The following is a 20,172-nucleotide window of genomic DNA, read 5'->3' as shown; positions in this document are numbered from 1 at the left end:
CTTAATTGATGATATCTGTTTGGCTCCCAATGTTCTTTATTTTATTTCTCTTAAATTCTTAGCATAAAGATCTTATTTATGTTGCTCCGAAACCTTGAACAGTATCATGTTCCTGTTCTCAATGAACACGGGTTTATGTGAATTGTTTTCAAAATGCACGGGTTCTTGGTAATGAAGGATAAAATGCCAAAATAACTCCTTTCTTAAAAAATGGGTTCATAGCTTATTCATGTTTTGTTTGTGCAGGTTCATCATACAGCAACACATTTGTTGCAGTCTGCCCTTAAGAAAGTTGTTGGGAATGAAACATCACAAGCAGGTTCCTTGGTTGCTTTTGATCGTCTTAGATTTGACTTTAATTTGCACAGGCCAATGTCAGAGCATGAACTAAGCAAAGTAGAGTCACTAGTGAATACTTGGATTGGTAATGCTGTACCTTTACAATCACAAATCATGGCACTCAGTGATGCAAAAGAGGCAGGGGCCATTGCAATGTTCGGTGAAAAATATGGAGATGAGGTTCTTTTTCTTCTCTTTGCTCAAGCTATATAATTAGCATTTCAGTAAAACCTTCTTTTAAAAGGGAATTCCGGTTTTAGAAAATGTGTTTATATTACCAAAAGAGTATATTGAATAGCTGCCAAACTCCTTCAAGTCATTCTTCCTGAACCTAGGGACGAAGGAGCTAATATCAACCTCAATTATGAGTGTCATATTTTGACTAACAAAAAATGGTCATCATAGGAAGCCTGGGTGTCAAATTACCAAACGAACAGTAATTTGTAAACTAGCAGCAACATTCCATTCTTTATGGCTAATTAAACAACACAAATTACAAGAACTTCGATGAATTTACAACCTTTTTAATCTCATCTGCTTCCTTCACACACTGTAAATCCTTCAATTGAAAAAAAATGCCACTGTAAACTTGTAGTCATGCCACTTATATGCTGTGCTTTTCTTATGAGTTAACTGCATGCTGTTTCTTAATTCTTGACTGGAAGAAATCAATTAATTTCTAAATGCTCACATATGGTTATGAGGGCTCTAACATTGAGGGAGAAAGGTGTTGTAAATGAGTGCAGACCTGTCTCCCTGGGCCTAGAGGAGCCATGGAGGTGTAGTATTTGTACCACTTAAGTGGCCTTCGTTTCTACCTTGAGATTTTTTCCTTGCTTCCTTCATTTTCTCTTTGTAAGTGTATTGTGGCATCATTTCTTTTTGCTGGTTTTTCTTTTTCTGTGGTTGTTTGTTCATTTGACGTCTCTTTAAGATCTGCATACCTTGCCATTGATGGGTGGCAAGTTGCCTAATGAGGTGGTAAAAAATGAAAATGGAAAAAATGAGGCTAAATCTTTCAAGGATGCTATGTTGGAGAAACGTGTAGTGCTGAATACTGCTCCGTTTATGGCGAGGGTTTCCAGAGTTGCGGTGGATGATGTAAGAAAGGAGGGAGGAGAAGGTAAGCCCCTTTCCACAAACCCCTTGCCCCTCATTCTAAAATGGTCAATGTGCTTAACAATTTAAAAATTTACTTCATAATACAGCCATATTTCTTGGGGCTATGGACAGTAACAAGGTCCCAATAAGGAAATTTCTTGATGATTGGTTAAAAAAATATTGGCTTAATAAACTAGGGAATCAAATTTCTTTTCTAGACTAGTGCAAAAAAGATTGTTTATAATTTTCTTCAGAGATCTGAACATGCAATAAATTGTTTTGAATAAGCAGTATTGGAATGTTGGTAATTGTGTGTTTATGGATTTAAGACGGACACTAGAAACCATCAACGATGAAATTGCTTTTCCTTGCCCTAGATGGATTATTGTAAAATAGGCATTTCCTATCTTTGGGCTCTTATACCCGAAGTGTTGGCTTCAATTGGTATAGTTTGATGGACAACCCTTGGGTTACCTTGCCTCACATGGACGCTAGGGTGCTTATTTTTATTAAGCTTGGTGTTAACCTTCTAGAAGTTGTTGAGATTAACTTGGAGGATGTCATGTCCCCTATTTTGAGTAAATCGATTTAATAATAAATTACAATATAATTTATTATTAGATTAAATATAATATAATAAGAAAGAGAATATAATATAACATTATAAATAAATTAAATAAATAATGATAAATATGAAATCTATTATGAATATGATATCATAATATATATAAGATAACTATTTAAATTTTTTTGTATATATATATATATATATGAATAAATAATGTATTACAATATAATTTAAATATATTAAATCATTTTTATGAACTGAAATAAACAAATGAAATATTTTTAGTATGATAATATATTATTTATAGATAATAATAGTAAATTGATAATATATGAATACATATATGAACAAAGTAATTATAATAAATATATTATAATAACAAGAGAAAACTAAATAAATACGATTAAACTAGCTATCTCTAGTTTAGCTAATAGTTATCTTAATAGTTATATGAACCAAATAATAATAAATAACATCCATGTTAACAAATAGTCACAACTCGTACCTTTTGGATGGATACATATTTGCAAGGCCATCGAGGAAGGAAGGGAAAAAGATTAACTATACAGATAGCACACATTTAAATAGGTGCAAATATGAACTCGATACCTCAGAGTACATACGGACAGAAATAGGAGACCGAACGGAGGATTGCTATCTCATTGCGAGAGGATAGGGATTATGTACTAGCACACCTGCGTGATTCATAAGTCCTCCATAATCGTTGAGAGATTGCAGATGGCTAGTTAAGATACAGACAACCACATCGGTCAAAGAAGAATAAGGAACACTAGAGATAGACAAGATAATCTGCAAATTATATAAAATTAGGACAGAGATTTTGGGAACAGAGAGAACGATATTTACAGATGGACAAAGGAATAGAGAGTAGAAGCCCACGGTATAAAGGAGATATAAAATTTAAATTAATATATGAATTTTCGTGCTGAAGATATAGAGGACTGGACGACATTCAAAAATTATGCTTCTTACTCTAACAGATGGAAGTATAGATCTGCATAAATATGTTGAAAATAATTAAAGAGGATAAAACCATAAACTGGAGAAGTTGGGCTGGAGAAGATATGCGTTGGCAAAGGATCCAGACAGCTTAAGGATACAAATACGAAGGACAGATTCAAACGGCATAGTTTTTATTATCCGCAAATGATTGCAATGAAAGAATATATATTCCTTCAAGTCTAGTGTTTGCCACAAATCACGTGAGACAGAGATATCTATTAAAACATGGGTGTGGAAATACTCCTTTACGGTGCTATTGAAGGTGTTGCACAGACTCGATCATATTCCAGAAAACTGGCAAGTTGGACATGATGCATTTGATATATAGAAGATTCATGATTTCCAGATTTGGCTTGGAGGAAGTGGGGGTTAGTAATCTATCCCTACAGCTGAAGCAATTAAAATGAAAAAAGCATAAACAAACACAAAAGTGCACAGAATATTACACTCAATTCCCAATCTTCTATATCAGACTTTATATCTGTACATCACTATTGGAATAGAACATTGATTTGTATGTGAGTGGTAGAGTTAGCTAGGAGCAATATTGAACAGCTAGAAGATACCAGTATCGCTTATGATTACTATTATGTAAACTAGAATCTGAATATCATTATATCAGCCGATCTATAGCAGCAAGGAAATAATGTGAAATATGCATATGATCGGAAACATTAAGAGCTCAATGTTAAGGAAACAAGCATTCATTCCCAAGGCCAAACCAAAGAACAAAGGTTCCAGGTAGTAAGCCAAGTGTTGGTCAATGTTACGGGTAAAGACAAGTAACTAATACTGAATATTGATGTCATCCAAGCATTTGATCGAATGCCAATGCTATTTTTATGAAATTTGTAATGCTTTTTAACGGAAGAATGGGAGAGGATTGAGCTAAGGAATTAAGTTGAAAAATCCTTAAAGTTCTATTAAGGGATATTACAGAAGATTCTGTTTTCTCTTGCAAGTTGAATTTCTAGGTGGTTTGAACTAGAGTTCCATGGCTCTTTGCAAATCATGTGGGTAGTCCGAGTCACCAAGCTGAGTAGGCTTTGCTGAGTTTTTATAACTTGGCCCGGGTCATGGAATATGATATATAATTTCATAATTTTAAAACTATATAATTTCAAGGGTTTTTTCATTTTGCTGAGTCATTTTCGAGTCACAAGTGGAGTCGGCCTTGCTAAGTCCAGGTCTACGAACTCTAACTTTGAACACTTGATTCTATGTTATAAAGGTCATATCCACAAAAAATACCCTATTATTGTGAAAAGCATTGGGAAAAACTCTAGGAATTTGCCACCGCAATCCCTATGGATATTGAGACTGAGCTTTTAGGTGTGGAAATATCTCCCATCCTTTCTCCAAGCCCTCCAGCCCATCGTATTCCTTCCCCTCTTGGTTTGCCAAGCCATTTAGTGACTGAGATTAAACCCCTCGTTTCTATTTCCTTGCTTCCCACTAGCCAAATTGAAGACATCCCTGCCATTAAGAATAATGAAGTTATAATTTACAAGATAAACATTGATATCTTAAAAAGTTAGTACTCCAGTTCTAGAAAGGACTCTAAAGGAATTACTCCCTTAAATTCTCCTTCGCTATTGAAAAGCATTATTCAAGATTTGGAAAGTTGAAACCAAAGGGAAAAAGCATAGGACCCCTCAAGGGGCTACCGTTCCTCACACTCCTAGGTAACTCTTGTTAGAATTTAGTTTGACTAATAGGTTTATGATTCTCAGAACACAAGGATTGATAGCTGATTCTAGCAGGATTCAAACCTTGAATTATGAGGTGGAAGTTGTTGAGGAGTAAGGTAACTCTATTGAGAGTACTAAGAATGATAGCCCTTCAGAGGATTTTGTCATCCTTCCCCTTGGTGATCATTAGAGTCCAAATTGCCTCCTTTAGTTGTGTCTGATCAGCGGAAGTTCACACCCTCCTGCTTAGACAAAACTGAATTGACGAATTCTAATTCTTTTGAAGGAGGGCATGTTTTTGTAGAATTGACGACTCCTTATCCTAGTGTGTGAATTTACCATTCCCTTAATCTAAATTCTATTGTAACCTCAGAGAATGGGGCCAGCAATGAGACCACTAATCAGGCATCTGTAAAGAGCCTTGCTAGCTCTTTCACCAACTATGTTGAAGAATTGATGTTTTTGTGTTTTTTCTTTTGATAATTTTGGATTTTTTTGTGTTTTGACAATTTTTTTTTTGGCTTTTTCAATAATATTTGAAATGTAAAACCAATTCAAAACCTAAGTGCAAAAACTCTGAATCTATTTTATTTTGTAAATATATATAATGATGTTTTGGAAATGCAATTAGAAATTGATAACTATGAATGCGCACCTTTATTTGTATATAAATCCTAAGTTACCGATTCTGATGCAGATCCAGAAGCGGATGCGGGAAGGGGGTGTGCGGATGCATGATTTGTTTTGGGGGGTGCAGATGCGTGTATATATATGTGTGTGTGTGTGTGTGTTTCAAAAATATATGTGTCTATATATATACAATTCTACTATGTATATGCAAAGAATGAAAGAAATATACAAAATAAAACACTTGATAGCTTGTAATTTCATGAATACATATTCAAATACTCAATAAGATAATAAAATATAAACCATGTCACTGATATGAATATCATATACATCTATGTTCACAAGTTAAATCATCACAACTACTAAATCAACATATATTTCATCAATTAATGTTTATCAATCTGAATCTGAATCTGAATCTGAATCATATGGATTTGCAAAAAGCTCATCATCATCTCCATCTCTTCCAACTGCTGGAAGTTCAAGATCATTTGAACCAAAAACGGTTCTAGTTATGCTAGATAGACCATGTGTCATCATGTTATCAACATCATCGTCCATGATTGTGGTAAAGATCTTGAATCGTTCAATCCAAGTTTGCACACTCAAGTTCTACATCCCAAAGCGTGGCTGCCCCTTCCTTGTAGTGATCCTCCTTACTTGATAAAATATGCAAGTTGGTATGAATGAAAATCAAGTCTTCAGCTTTTTTAAAGCCCAACTGGTTACACTTTACTGAGTGAATAAAGGAGTATGTACTCCAATTCCTTTCGGTAATAGAAGAACTTGCAACCTAGACAATGTTCACAATTACAAAATTAATTATTAAGCTAAAACATAAAAATGAAAGCCAAATTAAAGAATTGCAGAATAGATGTGGTAAAAAAAAGTGAAACTTACTTGGGAGAAGATTTTGATTGCAAGAGGTTGTAGATGCTCTAATATTTGCCAATTGGCTAATCTCACTCATCAGGGACCCCAAATTTGGCTTTTTTTTGGTACTTTTGGGGTGACCATGTCGCCTGCACTTTATGAAAATCGAGTCCCATGCTTAGGCTAATCGCCTATAATAAAACAAAAGTATTTGCATATTAGTGATGACTTCGCCAATGTAATCTATTTTCCATGTGGCAAATAAAATATTTTTGCCTACAATTTCCAATGTGTGTCTTAATCAATGGTCATTTTTGTCAATATTTGGTATAAATTTAAGTTGGGTTACAGTTTAAGTACATAGATTTGACATGTGTTTCTATTCTAGAAACTTATCATGAAACTTTTTATCATTTCTCACTTTGGCCCAAAATTGATTTGATTGGGGACACATGTCTTTATTTTTGGGACTTTCTTTAAAACTTGCTATCTCTTTAAAAGTTTGGCCCAAAATAGTATTTAGGCCATTGATTTAGGATCATCAAACAATTATAAACAATAGAGGTACTGCCTCAAAACCACCATTCAATAATTTGGAGGGAAACTGTAATGATAAATGCCAGCTAAATTTAACCTTCAAATTTGATAATTAATTAGGATCCATATAATAATAACAAAATTACAATTTTTAGGTACATGTACTACCCACGATTTTCATCAATAATAAAATATTCGCCAGGATTTTATAGAATTTTCATAGAATTGAAAAGAAATCACCAATAAAATTAATTTTTTTCCTACTCAAAAAAATAAATTCGCCAATAGAAATTAATTCTTTTCCCCTAAACTAATGTTTGATTTGCCAAAATTTAATACTTTTTTCCAAAGGGGGGTTTCTTAAAGTTATCATAATTCGCTTGAAAAGTTGACCATAGAGGTACCACCATGTGATAGCTCCCATTGTCACATTGGTCCTTTATTGCAAGAGGACTAAGTCTTGTTTCCGAAGCAAATAATCCAATTTTGTCCTAACTTTTTTGTGAATGTCATCATCTAGGAAGAGTCTTGCAAAAGCTTTGTAGCACCCACTAGCAACTTCTTCACCTGCATATGGTGCTACTTTATCAGACATAACAAGTACTTCCTCGCTATAGTACCTTGGAGATAAGGCATATGCAAGGAGGTGCAATGATGTAGTCATCTTTTCCCAACAATGATAAATGATTGATTCAAGTTGATTGCATAAAGCTTCACATTTTGTGGGGTCATCCTCATGTGCTTGTACTGAAGGTTTTACCTTCTCAACCATTGTGTCCATGCCATCATATACATCCCCCAAACAAGGCTGATTTGAATCAGCAAAGCGGAGCATAGTCATGATAGGCTTTGTGAAATCTAATACAAATTGCACATGAGCCCACCAACTGTCATCCAAGATCAATGCGCTGACCTTTTGTGCCCTATTTGAATTTGAAGCCTTTTGTATACACAACTGGCTTGGAATAACCATTTGCCTTAATACCTCTTGCACCTTTACAAGTTGTCTCATAACAATAGTATGAGATACAAACTAGGTTTCAACCACCTAAGTATGTTAATCATAACAAAATGTCAAAACATATTGAACATAAAATAAAATATATTCAAATAATATGATCAAATAAATAAAAGAAATTTAGTATTTGCTAATTACAAATTTATTTGAATTTACCTTTAGCAAACCCAAATTGGAGAATGATTTGAATATGGATTGTGACATGTGGTGCTTTATCACAAACATTTGTATCTCCTATCCCTCATGGTATATTTGCTTCACCTAGTCTATTTGGGTGCCAATATGTTGCATGACCAAGTTTAGGGAGTGTATAGTGCATGGTGTGCAAAAAATATGGTCAAACTGGTCCTCAACCAAAGCACTTGCACCCTTGCAATTCTTAGCATTCTCTGTAATCACTTGAACTACATTTTCACTACCCACCATCTCTATGGTGTCAATGGAAATGAATTGTGAATCCTTCACTTCCCCTTCACAATCAATTGCCTTAAAAATATTACCCCTTTGCGTGACACTACAATCACATAAATCAATGGTCGGTTTCTCTTATCCTTCCATCCATCTGAAACAATAGAAACACCTGACGTTTTCCATGACTTTCTAGTTGGTTGAATAGTTCGATCTAACCAAAGGCTCTCTTTTGTCAATAAAGTAGTACACACCTTTTCATATCTGGGACTTGTGTGATCAGCTGGTGCTTTATTTATGGTTGACACCATTTCTTTCCAATATGGTGATCTTACTAGATTGAAAGCAAGACCGTTGGCATAAAGATGTCATGTAATGGCTTGATCAACAAGCTCTCTTGCCTCCATTTTAAATACGGTGTCCAATGGATCTCTTTTACAGGCAATAGTTTCTACTTCTTCCTCTTCCACTTCGGGTATATGTACTTGCAAGAATGAGAGTTCGGAGGATACAATTGGCCCCTTGGATAATTGCATTGGTTTCTTTTTAGGATGAAGGTTGATAAGAATTTTGTTTTGATATTTTTACTAATTTATCAGCATCTTCTTGTTCTTTTGCAAATGAATCTATTTATGCATTAGACAACCCCTTCCCATCTGTGCCTTTGCACGTTGAAAATCCTTTACCAGAAAGGCCCATAAAATGAAGTTTGACCCAAGAATAAGAGCTATTGAATGGTTTTCCTTTGTTACTTTGACAATAATTACAATTCCAAATATAACAGCTATCTATGGAAACTTGTGACATTCTTGTGGTATGTCTCGACTCTCCATAAAGGAATTGCTATATCAATTCTAAAACTAACAGCTCCTTGGTCCCCTGAACTTTGACTGCTAGTGGCGACCATTTTGCCACAATACAATATAATTGCTTGATATGCCTATAATAAGAAATTAAATAAATTTAAATTTAAAAAAAAACTATGAACATCAAGCATATAAGTGCAGAAAAATTATAGAAAACTACTAAAATAGATAGCTAAGCTTCTTGCTTTACTTCATTTTTTCAAAAATAAATTAAAAACTTGGAAAAATTCTTCACAAACTTGAAAAGATTCATCTAGATCTCAAAACAAATTATCAAAGAACACAAGAATGGGATTAAATGCTTACCTTAGTTTCTTTAAACTCATTTGTGGAAGTTATCTCTTGCTCTATGAACAATCCTCTTCTAAAATAATCACCTTGCCTTGAAAATGCTAAAATGGAGAGCAAATGAAAAAAGAGAGGAGTTGCAAACAAAATGCAACAAATAGTGGTTGAATGGCCTCTTTTAGGGTTTCCAAGGAAAAAATAGGTTTAAAAAGCTTTCTCCCCATTTGCTAAGTGGGTGCTTTAAGTGAAAAAAAAAAGACCAGAAAACATTTTAAAGCGCTTTTCTGCTTGCGGGTGCCAGTGGAATCTCTTGGATGTGGCTGGAAGCCATTCCCAGCTAGCCAGATGCACGCGGATTCTTGATATGCCTATAATAAGAAAATAAATAAATTTAAATTTAAAAAAAACTATGAACATCAAGCATGTAAGTGCAAAAAAATGATAGAAAACTACTCAAATAGATGGCTAAACTTCTTGTTTTACTTCTTTTTTAATTTAAATTTTTTTTTAGAACTTCAAAATATTCTTCACAAACTTGAAAAAACTCGTCCAAATTTCAAAAATAATTATCAAAGAACTCAAGAATGGGTTTAAGTGCTTATCTTAGTTGCTTAATACTTGTTTGTGGAAGCTATCTCTTGCTCTACGAACAATCCTCTTTGAAAATAATCACCTTGCCTTCAAAAATGCCAAAATGGAGAGCAAATGAGAAAATAGAGGAGCTGGAAACTAAATGCAAGAATTAGTGGTCAAATGGCCTCTTTTAGGGCTGTTTTAGGGTTTCCAAGAAAAAAATAGGTTTAAAAAGATTTTCCCCCATGTGCTAAATGTTAAAACTGTAACTTGGATCCTCATACTATTCTAAATGTGCAGATCGCACAATCCTCTTCTTCTTATGGAGTACCATTTTATTGGTTATTAATAGCTTGCACCTTTATTAGGCATAATCAGCGATCCTTGGTAAATGACTGTTTGTTAGCTTTAACATTAACTAGATTAGTTATGTTAGTTAACATTAACTTCTTCCTAGGCACCGATAATGAGAAGGTGTTTTGGGCCGACCTAGATAGGGTCATGTCCCTTTAAGGGACATGCCCTTCGGTTTTGGTATATAAGGGGGATGAAGTTGTAGTTAAAGGACACACAATTGAACACCAAGTCTGCTCCTATAAACAACTCTACCACAAATCGATACTTGCCATAATAAATATATTTCAGAAAGGACAATCAATATTGTTATCCAATTTCAAGATCAAAGATAAAAGAAGATCAGAACAACAAGCATAGTAAAGGTATTACCACAGATCTGATCATTAGAATTTGCAGAAACTTTACATGGTATCAGAGCTCTAGTAGTCAAACCTAGGCTCTGCAAATTAAATAATCAGACTTGAAATATATCTAGCATCATTCTCTTATCTTCAATGGCATACACAATCAAACCCGAGGATAGGTTTGATGGGAAAGATCACTTTGATGCTTGGAAATTTAGAATCATGGTGATTCTTGAAGAAAATGACGTAAAACAATTTGTTGAGTCAGCATCCAGACAACCTATTGTTGAACCTCATAAAACTATCTGGGGTAAAGGAAACAGGAAAGCCATTCAGATCATATTAGATGGAGTGAAAAATGATATTGTACCCATGCTAACGAAACATCAAACAACTTTTGATATGATGAATGCATTACTAAATGCATATGAGGTTAACAATGCAACTAGAGTTCTCCCACTAAAAAGGCAACTAAATCATATACAAGTAAAGAAGGGAGAATTGATGAATTCTTACTTCCTAAGAGTTGTCAATCTAAGAGATGAACTTACTAGTATAGAAACCATCATTAATGACATAGAACTAACACTGATGACTATAGATGGATTACCAGATTCATGGGAAACATTTGCACAAGGAGTAAGTGCTGGAGATAATCTACCTGACTTCAATAGACTTAAGGGACATTGTCTTCAGGAAGAATCTAGAAAACTTAAGAAAGGGGGAAAATTGAAAGCTGAAGATGAAGAACTTCATGTTCTTAATACACATTCGTATAAAAGCAAGAGGAAGCAATTCAAGAAGAAAAAGGGTAATCAAAAGAATGACAAACCTAAGAAAGGTCTATCCAAAATAAAATGCTTCAGATGCGAAAAGTTTGGACACTACAAATCTAATTGTCCTGAGAATTCTAAACAACAAGTGAACTGTACAAACATTACTAGGGAAGAAGATAGCTATCATCCTGAGAATCGTGTATTATATTTGGCACTATCAAATGAAGTCTCAAGTAAGGCATGGGTGATTGATAGTGGATCATCTCGACATATTACATGATACAAAGAAGCACTAGACTCTATATCAGAAAAGGTTAATGGCAAAGGCACCATCGGTGATAATTTAGCACATTTCATCAAAGGAATTGGAAATTGCACCTTGAAACTAAAGTTGTATAATTCTCTTCTTCTCAAAGGAGTACTCTATGTACAAGGAATAAAAAGGAATCTAATCTCGGTTACAACACTTGAAGATGATGGACATTATGTTGCATTCATGGACGGTAAAGTAATAACCTGGGCTAAGAACTCCTCATTTAAGAAAGCAAAATTGATTGGTCAAAGAAAAGGGCACTTGTATGAATTAAATTCAGAACCTAGTCGCCCTGTTCAAGCCTTAATTCATGAAGTTGCTAACATAAAAAAAATATGGCACAAAAGGTTAGGATATCTAAATTTAAAAACTTTAACAACTATGGAAAAGATGGTTACTGGTTTACCTAAACTGAATAAAGATCATTGAAGCATATGCAAAGGATGCACTCTGGGTAAGAACACCAAAAGTCCATTTCATGATAGTACTAGAAAAACTGACAATGTTTTGGAATTAATCCACTCAGATTTATGTGGACCTATGTTTGTTCCTTTTCTTGGAGGATTCTGGTATTATATACTTTTTATAGATGACTTCTCTAGAAAAACTTGGATTTACTTCTTAAAATGCAAAGAATCAAAAGAAATCTTGAAGAGATTTAAAGAATTTAAAACCTTAACTGAAAACTTATTTTGACATAAAATTAAAACTCTTAGGACTGATAATGGAGGGAAATATACCTTATATTTGTTTAAAGAGTTTTGGAAAGAAACAAGAATTAAGATGGAGTATATCGTTCCTTATAACCCACAACAAAATGTGTAATGTTCTCAATTTTAATTAATGTGGGTCCAAGTTATTAATGTTTGTATTTAGGGGTTCCGATTGATTTAGTATATTTCGGACCCATTTTTATTTAATTGTTCCATAGGTGTTGCTCATTGGCTATTTTTGTAAACCCTCGGGATGTTTATCCGAAGGGTATTTAAGCACGGCTTGTAGGAAGTTTGTAGGTATGCTTTTGGATTATTTTCTATATATTGCGAATTCTTGTTGGAGTTTTCTGTTATTCGCCATTTTGGAAGTGAAAGACCTTCCCTATTTGGCTCGTGCGGTTTCGGTGGGATTCAACCCTCACCCTATTTTGTCTGTGTACTTGGCTCGGATCTAGAGAATCTGAACATCTTGTATGTGGAATGTTATTATTGTTTGACACGAGTGTATCTATTTGGTATTTGGGTACTGCAAGTTATTTGTGTAAATATATTGTTACTCTGAAATTTCCCTTGCCATACCATATCATTGTGCACCACATCGACCATCTCCATTTCATCTTTCGTACGGTACATTACCTTTGACATTCCTAGTGGCATCCATTCCCTGTGCAATCATCTTGCTTGCCAACCATCCATGTGCATCGTACAACCAAGTAGTGTTCTTGCTGTACGGCCCTCCAATCTCATCGTACAACACTGTTACGGTCACTGTACGGTCTACTCCCAAACACCGTATGACCATCTCCAATCCACTGTACGACTTGCTCTATTTCAACCGTACGACCAAGACATCCCGAGGAAAACATCCCGAGGCACTGGAAAGACATCTCGAGGCATGCAGAGGAACATCCCGAGGCATTGGAAAGACACCCCGAGGCATAGAGGAGAACATCCTGAGGCACGGAGAAGAACATCCTGAGGCACTAGAAAGACATCTCGAGGCACAGAGGAGAACATCCCGAGGCACTGGAAAGACTACTCAAGGCACAGAGGAGAACTACCTGAGGCACTGGAAAGACTACCCGAGGCACGAAGGAAGAACTACCTGAAGCATTTTGTTACTGGGAGCATACGAGAAGGCTACTAAAGTTATTGTCTACGGATTGAGATCACCTATAGGCCAAATTCACCATAGGAACATTACAGTGGTATCAGAGCTAGTGATCTTGCCAGCTTGTTGGGATGATTGAGAGATTTTGGGATTGGGATAGCGCTATGGCACCAAGCAGTGACGGATAGCGGTGGTTGAAGACACTACAAGGGATTGGCAAAGCTTAGTGAAGGTGTTCATCTTCCATTAGATATATTGGAAGTATGTTCGTGTCGGGTGGACCAATTACCTTCAAGATTTATACAGAGAATCCTCTCGCCAATTAAGGATGCCTTAAGTCAACCCAGGCTTTTGAGACACCATGACAAAGATAAAAGATTGGCAGTTGCAACATGTCTTAGCGAGGTCTTGAGAATTTCGGTTCCTGAAGCACCGTATGATGATAACACCATGATAGAGATATTGCAATTGATCGTTGACAGCTTTCAGAGTTTTGATGACTTCAGTAGTGACTCTTTTGGTAGGAGATCTACAATATTGGAGAATTTTGCAAATGTCATAGTATGTAATCTTCTCTTAGATCTCAAATTGCAAAATTTGGTTCATGATATGTTTCATCACTTCTTGGTCACCATCAAGGAAGATCATGATACTAAGATTCCAATTGCTATGGAGAGTCTTATGATTTCGTGCATTGAGGAGATGGATAAAATATCCCAACCCATCACATCTATGTTATGGGTTGTTCGTAATCTTGAATGTGTCCCCTCTATAGCCGCATGTAAATTGGTCAGTCATATTTTCGAGCATTGTGAAGAAAAACTATTATCTCATTTGCACAAGTGGGAGAGAATAGATGGCAACAATAAGGACAATGCATTACACCAGAAGGAAGACATTAGTACAGGGATGCTCCAAGAGGAATTGCTATAACTTCCTTCTACACCAACTAGGGGAGAACACCAAAAAACTGAAGAAGTTGCTTGTATGGATCTTGTGAAGACATGTACAGATCAAGTTATGCCGGTCACCAAGGTTGTTGCCAAAACTGTGTCTTTCACCGAAGCTATGTCCATCATCATGTCCATCGCCAAGGTTGTATGTCCGTCATCGACGCTGAGTCCATGTCCATCATCGTCGTGTCTATCATCATCGTGTCTGTCACTGTCATGTCCGTCAAGTTGGTGTCCGTCACTGTCGTGTCTGTCACCGTTGTGTCCATCACCACCGTGTCTGTCACCGACACCGAGTCCATGTCCGTCACCGTCGTGTCCGTCATCATCATGTCCGTCACCATTGTGTTCGTCACCACCATCGTGTCCATCAAGTTGGTGTCCGTCACTGTCATGTCCGTCATCGACACCGAGTCCATGTCCATCGTCATGTCCATCACCGTCGTGTCCGTCACCGACGTCGAGTTCATGTCCGTCATCGTCGTGTCCGTCACCATCGTGTTCGTCAAGGTGTTTGTCACTGTCATGTCCGTCACTGTAGTGTCTGACACTGTCTTGTCCATCATTGACGCCTAGTCTGTGTCTGTGTCCGTCGTCAAGCTTGTGCCTGTCATCGTCGTCATGGTCATCCATGCCATCATTGTGTCCGCCAGTGCAGCTACAATTGTTGAGACATTGCTCATTGCCGAGGTTCTATCCATCGTCAAGGTTTCAACCAGGGTTCTGTGTGCTGCCAAGGTTTTATCTACAGCTAGAATTGCTGGGTTTGTACCAACATCAGCATCTGTGTATGACCATACACGAAGAAATTGATGAACATGATGACATCGATATATGTTATGATTGGCATCCTTGGGATCCCAGTGACTCAGGATACGACAACGTTTATATCAAAGTGGTGCATCAAAATCTTGATGGTGGTCTACTAACCTCAGTTGAATTCAATCATGCTCTTGTGATCCTGAAGAAGCATGGAGTTTCTAGCAGATATGGCTATCTGCATTAGCGCACGGTTTGGGATCCTGGAGTTGCGAATTGCTTGAGGACAAGCAATTTTTGGGCGGTGAGGATTTGTAATGTTCCTAATTTTAATTAATGTGGGCCCAAGTTATTAATGTTTGTATTTAGGGGTTCCCATTGATTTAGTATATCTCAGATCCATTTTTATTTAATTGTTCCATTGGTGTTGCCCGTCGGCTATTTTTGTAAACCCTCAGAATGTTTATCCGAAGGGTATTTAAGCACGGCTTGTAGGAAGTTTGTAGGTATGCTTTTGGATTATTTTCTATGTACTGCGAATTCCTGTTGGAGTTCTTTGTTATTTGCCATTTCGGAATTGAAAGACCTTCCCTATTTGGCTCGTGCGGTTTTAGTGGGATTCAACCCTCACCCTATTCTGTCTGTGTACTTGGCTCGGATCTGGAGAATCAGAACATCTTGTATGTGGAATGTTATTATTGTTCGACACAAGAGTATATCTATTTGGTATTTGGTTACTGCAAGTTATTTGTGTTAAATATATTGTGACTACACTACATATTGCATCATTGAACTACTTTGAAATTTCCCTTGCTATACCATATCGCTGTGCACCACATCGACCATCTCCATTTCATCTTTCGTACGGCTCATTACCTCTCTTACATTCCTAGCGGCATCCATTCCCTGTACAATCATCTTGCCTACCAACCATCCATCTGCATCGTATGGCCAAGTAGTGTTCCTGTCGTACGACCCTCCAATCTCACTATACAACCCTATTACAGTCACCATACGGTCTGCTCCCAAACACCGTACGACCATCTCCAATCCATCGTATGGCTTGCTCTATTTCAACCGTACGGCCAAGACATCTCGAGGCATGGAGGAGAACATCCCGAGGCATTGGAAAGACATCCCAAGGCACGGAGGAGAACATTGTTTACTGCACTGGGTAAATGAATCAATGCACACGACGCACACAGACAATAGATAAGAACAACAAAACTCCTATTATTCGCATATGCCAAAGATATTACATTATGCTTACAATGATGATTACAATGATCCCGAAGGGTGTATATATACTTCCCAAAGAACCTTCCCGAAAGTGTCTGTCAGCCAAATACAACATGTCAGCTACATAACAAGAACCTTCCCGAAGGGGCATATATTGACGACATACATCCTAACACACACCCTATCATCTATACAATATTTACCGACGACATCATCCCCCCTAAAAAAAAAAGTCGTCTCCGGACGACAACACAACAAAACTCAAAACAACTAATTACATTTATTCATAAAAACAACATAGACATCATACATAGACATCATGAACCGGAAGGCTATGTCTCAGACTGTGAAGACCGGTTGCATCGAAGCTGATCCACTTGTTCCGTCCGGACCTTCAAATCAGCTCTGATTTGAGAGTTCTCCTCCACTACTTTCAGCATCAAAGTGACCTCCTGGCACTCAACTTCTTTCTGATCATGAGCCTTCTTCGCTGAGTCCTCTTGTAGTGCTACTGCCAACCGCTGTTCCACTGCTGCTAGTTGCTGTTCTGCCTGTTGCTTCCCTCGTGCACTTTCCTCGAGTTGTGCTAACAAGGCGGTCCACTCTGCTTCCCAAGCAATTTGCTGGGTGGCAAGTCGGTTGGCCATCTCTTCACGAGCCTTCTTGATCGTCTCCCGAGCTTCTTGCCCAGCCTCTGCCCGCCTTCTCTCTATAAGCACCAACTCTGCGAGGGACTTGCTTCGCTCTGTGATGTCAGCAAGGCATTAACGAACATCCTTATCCTTTTCCTCGGCTAGTGGTAGAGGTCCTGTCACCTACACCCCTCCATCTAATTTCTCTACTGCTGCTACACTTTGATTCTCCACCCCAGGTGATGCCGATACCTCAACTACCTCGCTGTTCGACCAAATGGCCTCTAACTGTAGGTCCTCTCTCATGGGAGACTGGATGGAGGGACCTCTGGCAATAGGGGCAAGTAGTCGTCACCTCAGGTAGTCACTCGCCCGACTCACTGAGCTCATCCGTTCCACTGCTGGCACCTGGGGTTTTGCTTCCGGTATACTCAAATCAACATCTTGATCTATCACCTCATCCAACAGAGTGTCGGCTATGGTGACTACTGCATCCATCCCAATCACCTCTAGAGGGACCTGCTCCTGTGCACCTTCCTGATTAACTCCTCCCTTCGTGGCTGCAAACTCTGCTACAAGAGATGGCTAAGGCAAACTTGCTACTACAGGTGTGTGGGGGTCGATTCTTGAACCGCTGGCTGAGGCTGTGATCCCATAGGTTGTGTACCTGTGTTTGCTGGTGGTGCTATCCTCGAGCTTACTGAAGGTTGGACAGGCACCGCATGTGGAACTGATCCTGCTACTGTTGTCCATGATTTGAGATTTAGAGTGACTGTGGTCATCACCACTGGATGTCGGAACTGTCTGAAACCTGGGATGTGAACATTTGCCATGGTGTGCATATGTGGAGCTGAAAGTGACGGAATTGATGGCATGGCAGTTACTGGCGCAGCCGGCAATTGTCGCGGAAAGCGAAGTGGGGTCGCTGAAATCACCCCAACTTCCTCATCATCTTTCTCATCCTTTTCCACCTCCTCCATGTCCTTTGACTTGTCCTCCTCACAAGATGTATACTGGTGGCCACTATTTGTGTTGCCTGATTCCTCCATCTCCTGTCGCACTCTCTTCTGACCAACGCCCTTCTGCTCTACAGGTGAGTCTAAATGCTTCCATTGCATTATTAGAGGCTCGCTAGGTACTGCTGGACTTGGCTGTATTTCCAACTTGTCTTGGGGTATCGTCCTCACAGTTGCCTCCAGAAAGAGTCCGATGGCATAATGCGGCATGTAAAATGTTTTATGCTACAATGTCATGCACTCATCCATGCGCATGGCCAAAAGAGAAGCCAGTCATACACCTTCTCGTTCATGAGTCCATTCATCATATTGACCAACGGAAAGGAAATGTTTGACGCCCTGCTTGAGCCTGTCAGTCTACTCTTTACCACATCCATGAGGCATTTCCAATGGCCTTCTCTGATGTCAGATTTATGCAACCCTCTTCCCCTCGAAGTGCCGATAAGGGTATCTTTCTGTTGTTGTACTTGGTTGTTGCACACTAATTCTACCGGCTGCAATTTCCTCTCCTTGCTCATCTTTTGTGGCTTACTATCAATTTTCTTGCCTCCTTGTGCTGTGCCTGTTATGCCGAATACTTTGGTAAAGTTAGCTGGCCGGAATGAAATGACCACGTTGTACTCCAAATATGGAACTGAATTCTTCCGAGAGTGCCTATCATAAGACTCAATCATGGGATGCAATACACCTTCAAAGTCTTGGATACAAAAAACTAGCATCCGAATTGCCCACCCTACTTGTGCCTTTCGGATGCTTTCTTTGACGAGGTTGGTATCCGGATTTTCATTCCACCACTTCCTACAATCCAACCCATTCAACCCTTCGAATGCTACATTCTACGGCATTGTCTGCACCTCTAGCTGATTCTGTACTTTGGCCCTTTGCTTGCCCTTTTTGTTTCTGCTTGGCTATGCTTCGGAAGGTCCTACCTGCACATTTTGACTCATAGCTGAATCCTAATCAAGTTGCTTCCTCCAAGCCCTCTTACCGGCTGATTGCATACCTAATACACCTTTATCAGTTTGCTGAATATATTGCCGTTAGGTTAGTTAGTTAATTCGTACATATGCAAAAATTCCCTTCTTGGCTTTTGTACGGATGTTAGCCCCTTATCCTTGCTCTTGTATGCTGTACGGCCATATGGCTTCCCTGCTTCTTCACTAGGAAACACTGTGTGGATGGCTTGCCCTTGCCGTACGGCCTTCAGCACGAATACAGCCCCTCCAAGCAGTTTCAAGAATGAATGTGTGGAAAAGGTTCAAGCTAGCTCCCAATTTTATTGAAAGCCAATAAGTGCCACAGTGGGTTCCATATGCACACTAAGTTGCCTGCCCAGGATTTGCGAATTGAAGGAAAGCCAGTGCATGGATGCTTTCACAAATTGCCCTATGCTCCTCTTCTCTAGCGTTGCCTTATTCTACAAGAGCAGATTCAACCACGACAAAATCACAAATGGCAATGCTGATTGGCGTACAATATTGTTCCTTGAGGTCTGTACAATGCCGGTGATGATATTCCTCTTATTAAAACCCACGAACACCGTACGCAAGTCCTTTCAATACCTTATGTCGTACGAGGATATGGCTTCTGGAGGATGTGTTCATGCCGTATGGTATGCTAGGTGAGTGAATGTCATACTTTGTTGACTAGAAAAGGCCGTACGAACTCAATGCCTGAACACTTAAAAATATGGCGTATGGCATTACAACTTAAGAAACCGTACAATGTTGACTTTATTTCCGTTCTCCTTTACGTACAGTTCTCCTTCATCTATGGTGTTAGAGATACCAAATGTCGTACGAGCAGTTACTAAAAGCACCGTATAGTGTTCATAGTCACTGCATGATTCTCCATCATTCCGTATGGCCACTTGACCGTACGGTGCTTTGCTTCTTTTTTTTTTTTTTTTTCTATACTACTGCTCCTTGGTATTTCCTGATGGCAACTTAGTTGGAGTGCGATAAATTTTCAACTTACACCCGTTCACTATTTCCTGAACTTCCTGTCCATCTAGCGTCCATAACTTGATTGCTCCATTATC

At 38.1% G+C, this 20,172-nt stretch overlaps 1 protein-coding gene across 3 annotated transcripts in view; it reads left to right on the top strand.

Annotated features, from left to right (window-relative positions):
- Nucleotides 1-20,172, top strand: part of EMB1030 (Alanyl-tRNA synthetase, class IIc) — a 154,771-nt gene that overhangs the window by 114,481 nt on the left and 20,118 nt on the right. For all 3 annotated transcript variants that reach the window (XM_089830001.1, XM_089829998.1, XM_089830000.1), the window contains exon 10: nt 247-519. In XM_089830001.1, coding sequence (XP_089686127.1) covers nt 247-519 — 273 coding nt within the window. The remainder of the gene's footprint in view (nt 1-246; nt 520-20,172) is intronic.

This window comes from Cupressus sempervirens, chromosome 5, assembly GCF_028749045.1.
Source record: "Cupressus sempervirens isolate cs-2001-9-10 chromosome 5, ASM2874904v1, whole genome shotgun sequence".
NCBI lineage: Eukaryota > Viridiplantae > Streptophyta > Pinopsida > Cupressales > Cupressaceae > Cupressus > Cupressus sempervirens.
Note: the sequence above shows the minus strand (reverse complement) of the source record. Positions and strands in the feature narration are given on the sequence as shown.